At 40.9% G+C, this 17,494-nt stretch overlaps 1 protein-coding gene across 1 annotated transcript; it reads left to right on the forward strand.

The window, feature by feature from the left end:
* Nucleotides 1-7,852: 7,852 nt before the first annotated feature.
* On the forward strand, nucleotides 7,853-9,538 carry LOC114650957 (olfactory receptor 6F1-like). Its single transcript, XM_028800913.2, has 2 exons — nucleotides 7,853-7,955; nucleotides 8,375-9,538. Exon 2 carries the CDS (start codon nucleotides 8,399-8,401, stop codon nucleotides 9,338-9,340), a length of 942 nt encoding a protein of 313 aa, XP_028656746.1. The 5' UTR covers nucleotides 7,853-7,955; nucleotides 8,375-8,398; the 3' UTR covers nucleotides 9,341-9,538.
* Nucleotides 9,539-17,494: the final 7,956 nt, after the last annotated feature.

Below are 17,494 nucleotides of genomic sequence, written 5' to 3' on the forward strand. Positions count from 1 at the left end.
AAATGTTGTCATCTTTTGTAATTTTTTTAATTGAAAATCAGATTATTTTTAAGTATGAAATATTTTATGGCTGAAAACATTCTTAAGAAGAAAAAAATCAGATTGTGAATCCAAAAGACCACTAAGAAAAATAAGTTATAAATATACAAAAAAATACAAATTAATGCATTAGATGAAGTGTACAAAACCATATCTAAATGTTTGGATGTCATATTGGGTACTGTTCATTCAAATATCTCAGGAAGTGAAACCTTGGAGACACTGCCTAGAAAATGTCCCTCGAAGCCTTTAATAATAAGAAAAAAGAACCATCTGGAGTTTTCAGAAACCTTGAGAATCACGCAGTACTGATTTGGTTTTATGGTCAGATGAGACTAAGAAATTTTTCTGTTTGAAAGGACAACTCTGGAAAACCTTTTAATATTTAAAAAGCCACCAGACATTTAAATAATGAAACATAGATTTTATTAAAGAATCAATCAAACTGGTATATTTAAAAGAAGTAAGCAAAATAATAATTGAGGTACCCCCCTCCTTGAACCGCCACCTTATCGTGGTGGAGGCGTTTGTGTGTCCCAATGATCCTAAGAGCTCTGTTGTCCGGGGCTTTATGCCCCTGGTTGGGCCACCCAAGGCAAACTGGTCCTAGGTGAGGGATGAGACAAAGTGCGGTTCAACAAAACTTCCATGACGAATAAAAAATTTGGACAGTGTTTTCCCTCGCCCGGACGCGGGTCACCGAGGCCCCCCTCTGGAGCCAGGCCTGGAGGTGGGGCTCGATGGTGAGTGCCTGGTGGCTGGGCTTACACCCATGGGGCTCGGCCGGGCACAGCCCGAAGAGGCAACGTGGGTCCCCCTTCCCATGAGCTCACCACCTATGGAAGGGGCCAAGGAGGTCGGGTGCAGTGTGAGTTGGGTGGTGGCCGAAGGCGGGGACCTTGGCGGTCCGATCCTCGGCTACAGAAGCTGGCTCTTGGGACGTGGAAAGTCATCCTCTCTGAAGGGGAAGGAGCCTGAGCTTGTGCGCAAGGTTGAGAGGTTCCGGCTAGATACAGTCGGGCTCACCTCGACGCACAGCTTGGACTCTGGAACCAATCTCCTTGAGAGGGGCTGGACTCTGTACCACTCTGGAGTTGCCCCCGGTGAGAGGCGTCGAGCGGGTGTGGGCATAGTTATTGCCCCCTGACTTGGAGCCTGTACATTGGGGTTTACCCCAGTGGACGAGAGGGTAGCCTCCCTCCGCCTTCGGGTGGGGGGACGGGTCCTAACTGTTGTTTGTGCATATGCACCAAACAGCAGTTCGGAGTACCCACTCTTTTTGGAGTCCCTGGAGGGGTTACTGGAGAGCATACCTTCTGGGGACTCCCTCATACTGCTGGGAGACTTCAATGCTCGCGTGGGCAATGACAGTGAGACCTAGAAGGGCGTGATTGGGAGGAATTTCCCCCCCGATCTGAACCCGAGTGGTGTTTTGTTATTGGTTTTCTGTGCTCGTCACGGATTGTCCATAACAAACACCATGTTCAAGCATTGGGGTGTTCATATGTGCACTTGGCACCAGCACACCCTAGGCCTCAGTTTGATGATCGACTTTGTGGTCGTGTCGTCGGACTTGCGGCCACATGTCTTGGACACTTGGGTGAAGAGAGGGGCGGAGCTGTCAACTGATCACCACCTGGTGGTGAGTTGGCTCCGATGGTGGGGGAGGATGTCGGTCAGGCCTGGTAGGCCCAAACGTGTTGTGAGGGTCTGCTGAGAACGTCGGACAGAGCCCCCTGTCAGAAGTAGCTTCAACTCCCACCTCCAGCTGAACTTCGACCATGTCCCGAGGGAGGTGGGGGACATTGAGTCCGAATGGGCCATACAGTGGAACCTCGGTTCACAACCATAATTCGTTCCAAAACTCTGGTCGTAAACCGAGTTGGTCGTGAACCGAAGCAATTTCTTCCATAGGATTGTATGTAAATACAATTAATCCGTTCCAGACCGTACGAACTGTATGTATATATATATATATATTTTTTAGTTTTTAAGCACAAATATAGTTAATTATACCATAGAATGCACAGCGTAATGGTAAACTAAATGTAAAAACATTGAATAACACTGAGAAAACCTTGAACAACACAGAAAACTAACACTGCAATAGTTCGCGCTATAGTGCCAGGAACCGCTCGCTAAAAACACTTTTTTTAATGAGTTTTAAGCACAGGGGAAAAAATGAACATTTGAAAAATCTGTAATTTAATAAACCATCAAGAAAAGTAACATTGCAACAATGCAGGCTACAAACCGATCACTGTAAACAGAACTGAAAACAAAAACAAGCCTTCATTACCTTATGCGTCCCTCGCTCGCTCTCTCTCTCTCTCGCTCTCTCTCTCACGCCTGTGTGTGTGTGCGTGCGTCTCTCTTTTGCGAGCCTGGAGCGCCTGTGTGTGTGTCTCTCTAGCACGCTCCTGTGTGTGTGCGCGCCTCTCTCTCCCGTGCCTGTGTGTGTGTGCGTGCATCTCTCTTTGCGAGCCTGGAGCGCCTGTGTGTGTGTCTCTCTAGAGCGTTCCTGTGTGTGTGCGCGGCTCTCTCTGTCTTGTGCTGCCTGTGTGTGTGCCTCTGTCTCTCGTGCTGCCTCTCTCTCGGGCTGCGAGAGAGAGTGTGTGTGTGTGTGTGTGTGTGCCGCGCTCTCTCGCTCTCTCTCTTGCTCGATGCACAGGAAATGCACAGGGAGAGACTGAACATGTACAAACCGAAAGGGAACCTGGCTTGTTCGTATACCGAGTGTGTGGTCGTGAACCGAGGCAAAAGTTTGGCGAACTTTTTGGTCGTAAACCGAGCTGTACGTGTACCGAGACGTTCATGAACCGAGGTTCCACTGTATTCCGTGCCTCTATTGTTGAGGCGGCTGACCGGAGCTGTGGCCGTAAGTTAGTCGGTGTCTGTCGTGGCGGCAATCCCCGAACCCGTTGGTGGACACTGGCGGTGAGGGATGCTGTCAAGCTGATGAAGGAGTCCTACCGGTCCCTTTTGTCCTGTGGGACTCTGGAGGCAGCTGATAGGTACCGGCAGGCCAAGCGGAATGCGGCTTCGCTGGTTGCTGAGGCAAAAACTCAAGCATGGAAGGAGTTTGGGGAGGCCATGGAGAACAACTTTCGGACGGCTTCAAGGAGATTCTGGTCCACCGTCCGGCATCTCAGGAGGAGGAAACAGTGCAGTGTCAACACTGTGTATGGTGGGGATGGTGCGCTCGACTTGGGACATTGTGGGTCGGTGGGGGGAGTACTTCGAAGACCTCCTCAATCCCACTAACATGCCTTCCAATTAGGAAGCAGATCCTGGGGACTCAGAGGTGGGCTCCCCCATCTCTGGGACTGAGGTCACCGAGGTGGTCAAAAAACTCCTTGGTGGCAGGGTCCCGGGTGTGGATGAGATACGCCCGGAGTTCCTCAAGGCTCTGGATGTTGTAGGGCTGTCTTGGTTGACACGTCTCTGCAACATCGCATGGACATCAGGGACAGTGCCTCTGGATTGGCAAACCAGGGTGGTGGTCCCCCTCTTTAAGAAGGGGGGTGTTCCAACTACAGAGGGATCACACTCCTCAGCCTCCCTGGAAAAGTCTATTCGGAGGTTCTGGAGAGGAGGGTCCGTTGGATAGTCGAACCTCGGATTCAGGAGGACCAGTGTGGTTTTCGTCCTGGTCGCGGAACAGTGGACCAGCTCTACACCCTTAGCAGGGTCCTGGAGGTTGCATGGGAATTCGCCCAACCAGTCTACATGTGTTTTGTGGACTTGGAAAAGGTGTTTGACCGTGTCCCTCGGGGAATCCTGTGGGGGGTGCTCCGAGAGTATGGGGTACCGGACCCCCTGATAAGGGCTGTTCGGCCCCTGTACAACCGGTGTCAGAGCTTGGTCCACATTGCCAGCAGTAAGTCGAACCCGTTTCCAGTGAGAGTTGTAGTCTGCCAGGGCTGCCCTTTGTCACCGATTCTGTTCATAACTTTTATGGACAGAATTTCTAGGTGCAGCCAGGGTGTTGAGGGGGTCCGGCTTGGTGGACCCAGGATTGGGTCACTGCTTTTTGCAGATGATATTGTCCTGTTTGCTTCATCAGGCCGTGATCTTCAGCTCTCTCTGGATCGGTTCGCAGCCGAGTGTGAAGCGGCTGGGATGGGAATCAGCAACTCCAAATCCGAGACCATGGTCCTCAGCTGGAAAAGGGTGGAGTGCTCTCTCAGGGTTGGGAGCGAGATCCTGCCCCAAGTGGAGGAGTTCAAGTATCTCGGGGTCTTGTTCACGAGTGAGGGAAGAATAAAGCGTGAGATCGACAGGCGGATCGGTGCGGCGTCCGCAGTGATGAGGGCTCTGCATCGGTCTGTCGTGGTGGAAAAGGAGCTGAGCCGTAAGGCAAAGCTCTCAAATTACCAGTCGATCTATGTTCCTACCCTCACCTATGGTCATGAGCTATGGGTAGTGACCGAAAGAACGAGATCGCGAATACAAGTGGCTGAAATGAGTTTTCTCCGCAGGGTGTCTGGGCTCTCCCTTAAAGATAGGGTGAGAAGCTCAGTCATCCGGGAGGGGCTCAGAGTAGAGCCGCTGCTCCTCCGCATCGAGAGGAGTCAGATGAGGTGGCTCGGACATCTGATCAGGGTGCCTCCTGGACGCCTCCCTGGTGAAGTGTTCCGGGCACATTCAACCGGGAGGAGGCCCCGAGGACACGCTGGAGGGACTATGTCTCCCGGCTGGCCTGGGAACACCTCGGGATTCTCCCGGAAGAACTAGAAGAAGTGGCTGGGGAGAGGAAAGTCTGGGCATCTCTGCTCAAGCTGCTGCCCCCGCGACCCAACCTCGGATAAGCGGAAGAGGATGGATGGATGGATGGATAATTGACGTAAATATATCAAGACAATAAAACTTCAAATAACTATATTATTTGTTAATAACTATATTATATGCTAAATTCTTTTATTTTTGTTGTGTTCCCTTTGAGGTCTAGGTATTTGTTGCACAAGAAATATGAACATTTCTGGACCTCAAGGATTATGATTTTTTCATTCATTTTTTGCATTATGAAATATTTACAAAGTTTCATTGTGGTTATGTCTTATGATGATGCCACATTGTTTTGAAGCCTATGAGGAACACCCATGGCCTCAGTTGTGTTCTGCAGGGGTGCAGCCTAAATGTTGTGATATCCACCACCGAGAAGCAGAAAGAGGGACAAACCCTCAAAAACTTACACAAAAAAGTCACACTGACGTTGTACAGTCACTAAAATGGGGCTTTTGCTTTTAAAGTTCAACAAGATTCACAAAAGTGAAAACTATAAACCCACAAATCAATAAAACAAAGCAAAATTCCTCAGTATTTAAAGATATATTGAGATGATTCCAAAGGATTGCAAAATATTAACCAAGAACAAAATATAAACGAAAAATAAACCAAAAATCTAAAAAAAAAAACAAACAGAAAAAGTGCTTAATAGTGAAAACAAGGGTCAAAAGCCAGAGAATCAAATGAATAAAAATAAAATAAATTCAAAATAATGAAAAAACATTCCAGCTGCATGATTAGGTGGCCCTGCCTCCTTAGGATGTACATGCAAGGAGCAAAGCAGAACACAAACAACACTACATGGCAGCATGCAAAATTTGTCAGCTGAAAAGTCTGAGGGGTGGAAACCACCAGAGGGATTGCTTAAAAGGGGTGAGCGGTGTGAAGTGGGCTATTCTTGGGAGAAAGAAGCATTGGGCAGTTTCATCCCCAATTAGGCTATTTGTAATAAAATAGGTTGGATGTGACTATATGTTTTGGGCTATTTTCCTAGAAAATGTGTGTAATTGTGTAAACACAAAAATGTTTATTTCCATTTACACACCCCCTTACTTTATGAAACTGCATCTGTTTCTTTACAATCTATGAAAGTGAAATGCCAAACAACTTTATTTATTTCAAGTTTAAAACATGTCATTTTACCAGATAATTATTCATTTAACTGATGACCTTGCAGCTACTTCTCTGCAATTATTGATAAAATTGCCAATCATTATAGTAACCTGCTTAGTCCTGAAGAAGGGTTGCAAGGGTTCAGAAGCCTCTCCCAGCTAACATAGGGCAGAGGTCACCAACTCTGGTCCTGGAGGACCATCGTGGCTACAGGTTTTCATTCTAACCCTTTTCTTAATAAGTGACCTGTTTTTGCTGCTAATTCATTTTAATTGACTTGCTCTTGAAGACTCAGACCCCTTAATTGTTTATTTTTCCTTAATTAGCAGCCAAACAAAAATGAGATAAAAAACAAGCCAAAACAACTGGTGTCCATCATACTCTATCTGAAAATAAAGAAAGGTCTGAGGAATGTCGATCTGCTCAGGTCCCCAAAACATTTTAACAGTGCTGTTCGAAAAGAGAAAATAAACAATTTCAGAAATGTCTGCTAATCCACCACAAGGGCAGCAACAAGCCATGAAATTAAAGAACGAGTTTAATTAACAACAAGAATCGGCACCTCATTAAGCAGCTGGTTGGAGTGAAATTGGTTGGAGTTTGAGGCCCTAACTTAGTTGGTCTTCTGTTGGCTCACTCACTTCACATTTCATTTCTGTTTGGGTGCCATTTAAGGAAAGAAATGAAGAAATTCAGAGGAATGATGAAGAAATTCAGGGGAACAAATCTTAAAAAAGCAGGTCAATTAAAATGGATTCAGTTTTTAGTTTATTAGCAGCACAAACAGGGCACTCATTTAAAAAAAAGGTTAGAATGAAAACCTGCAGCCACAGAGGTCCTCCAGGACCAGACTTGGCGACCCCTGACATAGGGCACACAGCAGGAACAAACCTTGAAGAGGGCGCTAGTCCATTGCAGGGCATACACACATATACTACGGCCAATTTAGGATCACCTAACCTGCATATCTTTGGCCAGTGGGAGGAAGCTGGAGCTCCCAGAGGAGACTTACGCAGACATGGATAGAACACACAAACCATATGCAGGGAGAACTAGGGACACAAACCTGGGTCTGCTTACTCAGCAGCGCTACCTCTGTGCCACCCTATTACTGAAAAAATTAGACAAGGCAATAGGTATCAGTCTATTTTACCAGCTGTAATCGGTTATCTATATAAGTAAAGCACAAATGGTTGTCAAAAACATAAATGAACACACATGCAGAGGTGAGACAATTGCACTACAGACTTTCATGGTAACTCTTCTACAGTCAGAACATGGTTTGTAAATATGTTGGGAAAGCATCAAAATATTAATAACTGCGCCTAAAAACCTATAGGAAAATATTTAGACTAAAGACAAAATGAAAGTATATAAAAAGTTAAAATAGGCAATATTAGCAAAAATCCTAAAATGCTATTTTTAGAGCATAAAAGAGATGAAATATCTTTAGCTTGCAGCTGAATCTTTAAACAGAAGGAACTTCATCCAAAAATAATCATTTAAATCTCTGTGTGAATATTAAAACAAAGAAAAATGTTGAATTGAATTCTGCTAAGAATGAAAAAGTTAGTAGAAAGTGATACATAAGTTTAAAAGAACCTTCATTTAATAGATTCTTTAAATTGCAGTAAAAAATAGACTAAAGCTGATGCACACACTTATAAGTTGGCTTGTACTAAAATGTGTTAAGTACACAAAAGCTCCAAATGCCTGGAAACTTTCTGCTGTAGCAAAACATGTCAGTAATAAAAGCTCTGAGAATACAGTCCATAGAGAATCATCCTAAACATTGAGGTCCCAGAGATTATAAACAGTGTTCTTATTTAGATTTCTATGGAAACTTTTGTGTTTTCGCAGTATTTGAGCTTTTATATGTTGTTATTATTTTTATTGCAGAGGTTTTGTGGGGTTTCCAAATAGAGGACTGTGGTGCATTGTATTAAGGTGCCTCATACTGAAAACAAAAGTTTCTCTGCATATGTGCTTCTTCTAACACCTGTTCTGTAAGTCATGTAAGTGTGAAGGTGTCACAGTAACTCTGATAAGAACTGTGCAGAAAAGTGAGAACAGACAGCAGGAAGGAGCCATTAGGCTGGGCTAGGATTTTTACATTTTCACATTATCAATATATGGAAAAATGATTGGTTGCTTTTTTAAAGTGAGTACTTTATGATATACAATATACAATGCAAACAGTCTAAAACACTATCATTTTAGAAGTGACTGGATTATTCTTAAGATATTGTTGAATGTATAATAGGGTATGTGCAGTTGAATGTAACTTTGCAGTGGAAATAGGTAGATACAAAAATTTCACAAATTAAACAGTTTATCTAAACTTTTCTCATTGATTACAGTCTGTACCTTTTATTTATGTTAGGATTTAAATGAACAATATAAAAGAAAAATGATTTTCTTTTTTCTGTTTCAGACACACTATTTTAAAGGCTGGGAAATGGATTTCAGAAATTATACGGTTTTGGTAGCACCAGACTTTGCAGTTGCAAGCTATATATATTTTGAAAACCCTAAAGCACTAGGAATTTCCATTTTATTTGTATATTTTCTTATTTTACTCGGCAGTGGTATTAATATTTATACAATTGTATCAGATAAACAGCTTTACACACCGATGTATTTCTTCATTTGCAATTTATCAGCTATTGATATTTTTTACACCAGCAGTGCTGCTTTGACACTCCTTGCTGTATTTTTAGTGGACGTTAAAACAATATCTTATAAAGCGTGCTTGGTTCAGATGTTCTTCTACCATTCAGGTGATTTAATGGAAGCCGTAGCTATTGGAATTATGGCCTACGACCGCTTAGTAGCAATCTGCAATCCTTTACGGTACTGTACTATTATTACAAAGAATCAGATAATAATGTTAATTATTTTTTCATGGTTATTTTCTGTATCTCTTACATGTTACCTCGCATTTACTGCTGAACGATTATCTGTCTGTAAACCAGTCTTGAATGCTCCTTTCTGTGACTTTCAGACATTTGTAAGAGCTTCATGTGTTAATGCTAATCCCGAGATTGGAAAAGCAGCAATCATTGGCTTTGTGGTTATATTTTCAAGCTTTGCTTTTATTGTATTATCTTATATAATAATCACTGTTGTAGTGATAAAACTTTCCACAGAGAGCAGGAAACAGATGTTCAGCACCTGCACGAGTCATGTTATTGTGATTTGCTGTTATTTTATGCCAAAAATTATTGTTAATTTTGCAACAACATATGGTGTGGTGATGACAATGTCAGAACGTTTTTCAGCACATGTTGCATCCACCTTTGGGCCCTCTCTAGTTAATCCTTTTGTGTATTGCTTGAGAAGAGAAAATATAAGAAAGAAACTTGTCAGCTTTTTTAAAATACATAAAACATCTCCTTGAACAGTCAACAGCCTGTTCCCACTTTGAAACATCCATGACTGGTGACTGCAGGCGCAGCAGGCCTCCTTGATTAGACATAGAGATTGGTTTTGTGCCCCAGGACTTGAGTATGTTCTGTCTATTTGTATATTATAGTGCATTTCATGGTGTTCTATCTGAATAAAACTGATTAAATTTAGCATGATATTTCTAATTTCACAGAGCTCAAGTTTTTGTCTCAAATTACTTTTTTCTGTACATCATGGGTGTTTGGTCTCAGAAGAAAAACAGTTATAATGGGGATGGAATTGTTATTGGGTTCACTGTTCATAAAATGCAACAAGAAAAGTATAAACAGTATAAATGTTATTGTGTGGAGTGAAAGCTTACAGGGGCAAAGCTGTGCTCACTTAGGAGGCCACATCTAAGACACTCTCTGCACTGTTGGTCTTTATTTTAAAAGAAAAACAGACCAGCATTACAGAATGGCTAAGAAAAGATGGTTGACTTCTTCCTGGACTGAAAAAAAATAAACTTTGAAAAAGAATGGTGCAGCTAAAGCATATAATCTAAGAAAACAGAGACCAAAAAATGGAAATAATTTGTTCAGGAAAACTAGAGTTGCAGTGTTTGAAAACGCAAAGCACAACCCCTCAAATAAGATGGAAGGTTTTCTCTTCACAGAGCAAACTGTTATTACAATACAAAGCTCCAGTTACCCAGTACTCATTTTAAGAGTCTTTCCAGCTTGGAAGTCTCTGCATAATATGATTTTGAAAATGCTTGTTGAGTAAGTATTGACAAGCAGTGTTGGGTTTAACGTCATTTTTCTCTGCTTATCAAGGTTATTTTTTATTCCAGGACACAATGTTAGTTAACCTGTCTACGCAAATAGGCTGCCAGCTACACAACATCCTTCCATCCATCCATTTTCCAACCCGCTGAATCTGAACACAGGGTCACGGGGGTCTGCTGGAGCCAATCCCAGCCAACACAGGGCACAAGGCAGGAACCAATCCCGAGCAGGGTGCCAACCCACCGCAGGACACACACAAACACCAAGCACACACTAGGGCCAATTTAGAATTGCCAGTCCACCTAACCTGCATGTCTTTGGACTGTGGGAGGAAACCGGAGCACCTGGAGGAAACCCACGCAGACACGGGGAGAAAATGCAAACTCCACGCAGGGAGGACCCGGGAAGCGAACCCAAGTCCCCAGGTCTCCCAACTGCGAGGCAGCAGCGTTACCCACTGCACCACTGTGCCATCCCCTACACAACATTAGTATCATAAAATCTATTCACTTTAACAAAGTGAAGTTTTCATCTTGAAAGCATATTGTACATAAACTAAAAAAGGTTATTTAAAAATTGGAAAATAGCTGTCATGTTGCCCTGTGGCTCAGTAGTTGGCACTGCTAAATCATAGCTCTAGTGAGCATGATTCGTGTCCCAGCCATGTTCTCTCTATCTGTGTGTGAATTTTTTTCAGTTTTAACATCCAAAGCCATGCATGTTATGTTGATTAGTATCTCTGGTGACAACCTTTTACTCAACTCAGTTTGGCCAAAATTATTTGTAAGATGCCACAGTACAAACTAAAACAAGTGTCATAAGAATGTGTTTTACTTATTGCAGATAAACTAATAAAGTCTCACAATATCAGGTAATAGAAAGATAATAAATTATGAATCAATGGATAGCTTCCATTACTTATCTGTGTTTTATGGTGGAGTGGCCAAACATAAGCATCTACTCAGTAAAATACACATAAACGCCTTCTTGGATTTTGCAATAAGTCACCAAAATGATTCTAATAAACTGTGCAAAGCAAGATTCTCTGGTCTATTTAAACCAAGATTGAAGTGTCTGCTGTCAATTCAGTGTTATATCTTGAAGGAAACCATGCACTGCTCATCCCCTGTAAAATACAATTAAAACAGTAAAGCATGATGGTGGCATTATCATACTGCGAGGTTGTTTTTCAGTGTCAGGGACTGGGAGACTAGGCACAGTGAAGTGAAAGCTGAACAAGGATGTGGATAGAGACATCCTTATTGAAAACCTGGTTCAGAGTGCTGTAGATGAAGGTTCACCTTTTAAGAAGACAATTACACAAAGCACAAAGTGAAGACAACACAAGACTGGCTTAGAGCCAATACTGTGAATGCTGTCAAGTGACCCAGCCAGAGTCCAGACGTGACTCCAAACAAATGTCTCTAGAATGACCTGAGAACTGGTGGTCTCCATCGAACTTGACAGACGTTGAGAATAGTAGAAAATCCCCAAATCTAGGGGACTCATTTATGAAGCTTGCACAAAAAGGGGTTCAAAATGTGTGTACGCAACTTGCCATGTAAACATTGGGATTTATAAAAGTAAACTTGACAGGCAATCTTGCGTATATTTACAGCAGCTCTGACCCATGCATACACAGCATTTTGGAGAAATTGGGAGATGACGACAACATTGATCAAGTAGGGATATGCAACCAAGCCAGGTAAATGATGGCTCACACACATAATAATTCATATCATCAAACTACCTTGACGTGACAAACATATTAAACCTCAAAAGTGAAAAATATGATGTATAGACTCTGTTTGAGTTTCCTCTTAAGAGGGTTGCATATTTACACTAACCACTTTATTGTTTTTTCATAATTTTACATAAGATACCTGTTGCCCCTTCGTAGGATTACAAACCAATGCAGTTACTTGTTGCCAATAACTGTGTTAAGTAAAAACACAAATGACATTCACTTCCTGCAAATAGAATGCTACAGTATAAATCTCCTGCACTACAGCTTGTTCATGTTCATAATAGTTTAACTCAACATGGTTTTTTTTTTATTTTTTGAGGACTATGCAAATGGTTATATATGAAGGGAGTAAGCTTTTTGGGACCACTTAGATTGTTTTGCCCATGGTGATGACTTGATTATGATCTGATTTAGGTTCCCAACAGCTATGCTCTTGGAACCTTGTGCTGAATTGGGCCCGGTATTAGAAAGACAGACTGCCCAAAACCAATATATATCTGTTCATATTCGGGTTTTGACAACAGCTCGCTTTCTGGAAACAGGGACCTACCACAGGGAACTGAATGAAAGGTCTGGAAATTCTTACCAAGCTTGAGCTCTGTCATGCCTGCTGTGATTGAAGCCATAAATGGATTAAGGAGGCACTACATTCAGTTTCCAGGGTGTTCAGGCAAACATAAAAATGCAATTTGCAGCAATGGCCAGTTTGCAAAATTTTTTCAGAGCAATTGAATGTACAAGGGCACCTAGCAGAATGATGCTGCCTTTGTTAACCATAAGCAATTTCATTCTATTAACGTACAAGTCATCGGTGATGATAAGATGAAACTGACAAATGATGTGGCTCAGTATCCTGGGTCAACCCATGATTCATTTATTGTGAGGCAAAGTAGTGTTGGAAGATGACTTCCTGATGGTGCTGGCTTGTGGGTAATGTAACTGGCTGAACCATCATTTTTGTGTTTTTTTATGACCAATGCTATTGATTGTAACAGCAATCATGACATTACATATTCTAGGTGATAGTGATGACCTTCTCAGATGCTGACTACTTACACCTTTTCATGACCCCCAGAGCATACAGGAGAGACGCTACAATGCCACGCATGTGCATACAGTTGTAGAGTGCAGCATTGGACTCAACAGGCGGGATGCTAGATCTACAGCATTGTGATTGCATGCTCTGTACTACATTATGTGGCTCAGCATAATTACCTTCCACCTGTTGAATATTTTTTAACAATATGTCCAATATTTCTGTGAGCACCCCTCAATTCCCCTGAGCTCCCAGCTCACTTCTTGAATGGCTTCAATTGTTTACTTTTGTGTCTGCAGCATTACATGTGATGTAGTTTGCTAAAGAAGAAACAACAACAACAATGCATTTCTTGTATAGCTACCCTCTATTGACTCCAGTCTGTAAAGACTGTCGTTAATCATTCTTGCATTTTCAAGTATATAGGGATGGTTTCCCCAAACTTTTATGCTTGATGTTGTCTCTCATTTATATATAAAAAAATATATCTATTTTATATATATCATGAAATGAATAGCATCAACACACAGAAAAAGGTTTGGGTCAGCCACACATATACTTGAGCAGGGCGCAAGGCAAATTATGCAAATGCAAAAGGCAAATTAAGTTGCAGAGTTATGCACTGGTTTCAGCCCAACATTTGGCTGACTGGAAACAGGAAATGGTGTGAGTTTTAAGGTGTCTGCCAGGAAGTGATGTCTTCAGGGCCAGAACCAGAAATCAATAAACATTGTGTTCTCATTTTGATTTCCCTGGAAGCATTGTGGTGTTTTTTCAGCCCTTATATATTTACTGTTTCAGCCTTTATTATTTGTATTCCCGAGAGTTTGTGGGATTTCAAAATAATGTTCAGTGGTATATTGCATTGATACATTTAATGCCGAAAACACAAGTCATTCTCTCTTTTAACATCTATACTGTTGCTCCATAAGTTATGTAAGTGTAGAGGTATTACAGTAATTCTGGTATGAACTGTGCAGAAAAGTGAGGACAGACAGAAGGTTAGTTAAAATATAAAGCATGCAATACAAAATTAACAGAAAAATAGATTTCTGTCCATTTAGAATTTTACTTTCTTGGCTTTTTAATTGTTTTTCTATGTTATAATATTAGTAGTCATAAGATCATTTTTGAAAAGAAATTGTGTGTGTGTTGCTGGAAATAAATTTGAAGCAGTAATAGGTAGAAACAATCATTTTATTAATAACTTTTATTAAATTTAAACTATTTTCATTATTTACAGCATTTACTTTTTACTTACATTATGATTTTAAGCCAAACAATATGCATAAAAAAGCAATGAGGAAGGTTTTTGTTTCTTTTATTATCATAGGCTGGGGAATGCATTTCAGAAATTATACAGTTTTGATTGAACCAGACTTTGGATCTATGCTGAAACTCTAAAGTACTAGGAACTGCCATTTTTAAAATTTATTTTCTCATTTTACTAGGCAATGGTATTAATATTTACACAATTGTATCAGATAAAAAGCTTTACATGCACACTTATTCATTTGTAATTTATCAGCTATTGATATTTTCACACCAGCTGTTCTGCTTTGGCACTCCTTGCTGTATTTTTGGTGGACATTAAAACACTATCTTACAAGGTGTACATGGTATAGGTGTTCTACCATTCATGTGATTTGATGGAAGCCATAGCTATTAGAATTATGGCCTACAACCACTTAGTAGCAATCTGCTATCCTTTATGGTACTGTGCCATTATTACAAAGAATCATATAATAATATTATTGGTGTTTTCAATTTATTTTTCTTTTGTTATAACATCAAATGTTGCATTTACTGCTGAAAGATTATCTGTCTGTAAAAACCAGTCTTGAATACTCCTTTTTGTGGCTATCAGACATTGTTAAGAGCTTTATGTGGTAAAGCTGATGCTGACTTTGGAAGAGCAGTAATTGTTGGTTCACAGTTGTGTTTTGCTTTGCCTTTATTGTATTATCTTACATAATCATTATTGTAGTGATAAAACTTTCCATAGAGATCAGGAAGCAGATTTTAAACACCTGCATAAATCATATTCTTGTGATTTTCTGTTATTTTATGCCTACAATTACTGTTAAATTTGCAACAAAATCTAGTGTGGTGCTGACAGTGTTAGAGCGTAATTCAGTGCATATTGCATCCACCTTTGGGACCTCTCTTGATAATTCTTTGGTTTATTGCTTAAGAAGATAAAACATAAGAAGGAAAACTGTAAGCTCTTTTAAAAGACATAAAACATCTCCTTGAACATTCAGTACAGACCGGGTTTCAGCCTTCTGCTACTGTCAGAAATGCACAACTAGGACATTAAGGCTGATTACATGCACTTCAGACCTCCCAATAAAATTTATAACAGGACTGGCTTTCTGATCCATAGACTAGTCAATCTGTGGTATTAATAATAAAAAAATATTGTACTGTATATATCTCAATATAGATAACAAGTCTAAAGATGCTACAACTATACAACTCACTTATTAGAGGAGGCCACATCTGCGTCACTCTGTGCAGTGTTGACCATCATTATAAAGAAACATTTACAGAAAAGCCAAAAAAGAACTAGCAGGAATAATCCTGGCCAACAAATTAACTGTAAGAAAAGACCTGGGGCCTCATGTATAAACAGTGCGCACGCACAAAAATGTGGCGTATGGCCATTTCCACACTCACATTGCGATGTATAAAAACTAAACTTGGGGTAAAGCCATGCACATTCTCAACCCAGCCTTAACCTGTGCGTACACAAGTTTTCAGTTTGGTTTTGAAAAACTGGTGGCACTTAGCGTCAAAGCAGTGCTACTGTTTCTGTGTGGTTTCCTTTTATTTTTTAGATTCAGAATCCTGACGCAGCTTTATCAAATACACTGAAATTAATCGCATATCATTTATTAGTTTAAGGCATCTGATTGTAATCATCCTGTAACAATATAGTGGTGCATAGAATTGCCAAACTATTCCAAATACTATAGCTGCTTTAGCTTTGTTAATCTCAGTGCACCACACATTTTAGAAATACTAGATGAGTGACAATTCACAGGAAGTTTTAAGCTAACTGACGTTTTCTCTTCTTAGCATATTAATTGTGCATAGAGGGAAACGTAAGTTGCTATATGTGTCATCCTGCAAGGTGCCTCTTGATATTTATTAATTAAAAGCTTGAGAAATTAAATATCCAGGGTTATGTATTTTAAATTCTTTTGAAAGCCAGATGCATAAACTTTATAAAACCATTTCATTAAGGTTTCTGTTAGAAATACTTCTACTATTGAGCAACTTCCCATAATCAATCATACATGTGCAGAATCCTTAGAGATGAGCAATACATTTAGATGGAAAAGCACAAATAATGCAAATAATGTTTCATTCTGCATAAAGCAGATTAAAGGTACAGTCACATTATATATGCGGTAGCTAATCCAAATGAAAACATCTATGCAGAGATGTACTGTATATTTTAATATGCTATAGGAGATAATTTGGTTAATTTCAAAACAGAAACCCCCTTAATTTCAAGATATCTCCAAATTATGGGTTCAGAAGAGGGAGGTCATGTTTTTGTAACATGCTGGAATTCTATGAGAAAGCAACAAAAGGATATGATCAAAGTGGAGCATATGATATTATTTATCTTGACTTACAGAAATCATTTGATAAGGTGCCACATGAGAGATTGGGCAGCAAACTAAAACTAAGTGAGAGATCAGTGTGTAGTGTGTAGATGGGTGTAAAATTGGCTCAGACACAAGAAGCAGAGGATGATGGTGTGAGGAACCTTATCAGAATTGGCCGATGTTAAGTGTGGTGTTCCACAGGGTTCAGTGCTGGGGCCACTGCTATTTTTAATATACTGTATATGAATGACTGGGATAGGAATATAAGTAACAAGCTCGTTAATTTTGCATATGATACCAAGATAGGTGGATTGGCGGATAATCTAGAATCCGTTGAATCATTACAGAGGGACTTGGACAGCATACCAGCTTGGACAGATTTGTGGCAAATAAAATTTAATGCAAGTAAATGTAAAGTATTATGCGTAGAAAGTAAAAATGTTAGGTGTGAATACACAATGGAAGGTTTGTAAATTGAAAGTATACTTTAGGAGAATTAGGATTTGTAGTCTACTCTACACTATCAACTGCCAATGTTCAGAAACCATTAAGAAGGCTAACAGAATGTTAGATTATATGTCGAGTTCAAGTCCAAGGAGGTTATGCTCATCCTTTATAACACACTGGTGAGGCCTCATCTGGAGTATTGCATACAGTTTTGGTCTCCAGGCTTCAAAATGGACATAGCAGACTAGAAAAAGGGGCGGCACAGTGGCGCAGTGGGTAGCGCTGCTGCCTCGCAGTTGGGAGACCTGGGGACCCGGGTTCGCTTCCCGGGTCCTCCCTGCGTGGAGTTTGCATGTTCTCCCCATGTCTGCGTGGGTTTCCTCCGGGCGCTCCGGTTTCCTCCCACAGTCCAAAGACATACAGGTTAGGTGGACTGACGGTTCTAAATTGGCCCTGGTGTGTGGGTGTGTTTGTGTGTGTCCTGCGGTGGGTTGGCACCCTGCCCGGGATTGATTCCTGCCTTGTGCCC

This window comes from Erpetoichthys calabaricus, chromosome 4, assembly GCF_900747795.2.
Source record: "Erpetoichthys calabaricus chromosome 4, fErpCal1.3, whole genome shotgun sequence".
Classification (NCBI taxonomy): domain Eukaryota; kingdom Metazoa; phylum Chordata; class Cladistia; order Polypteriformes; family Polypteridae; genus Erpetoichthys; species Erpetoichthys calabaricus.

Coding starts and splice junctions, on each gene's coding strand:
- LOC114650957 (XM_028800913.2), top strand. CDS start 8,399: ATGGATTTCAGAAATTATACGGTTTTGGTAGCACCAGACTTTGCAGTT.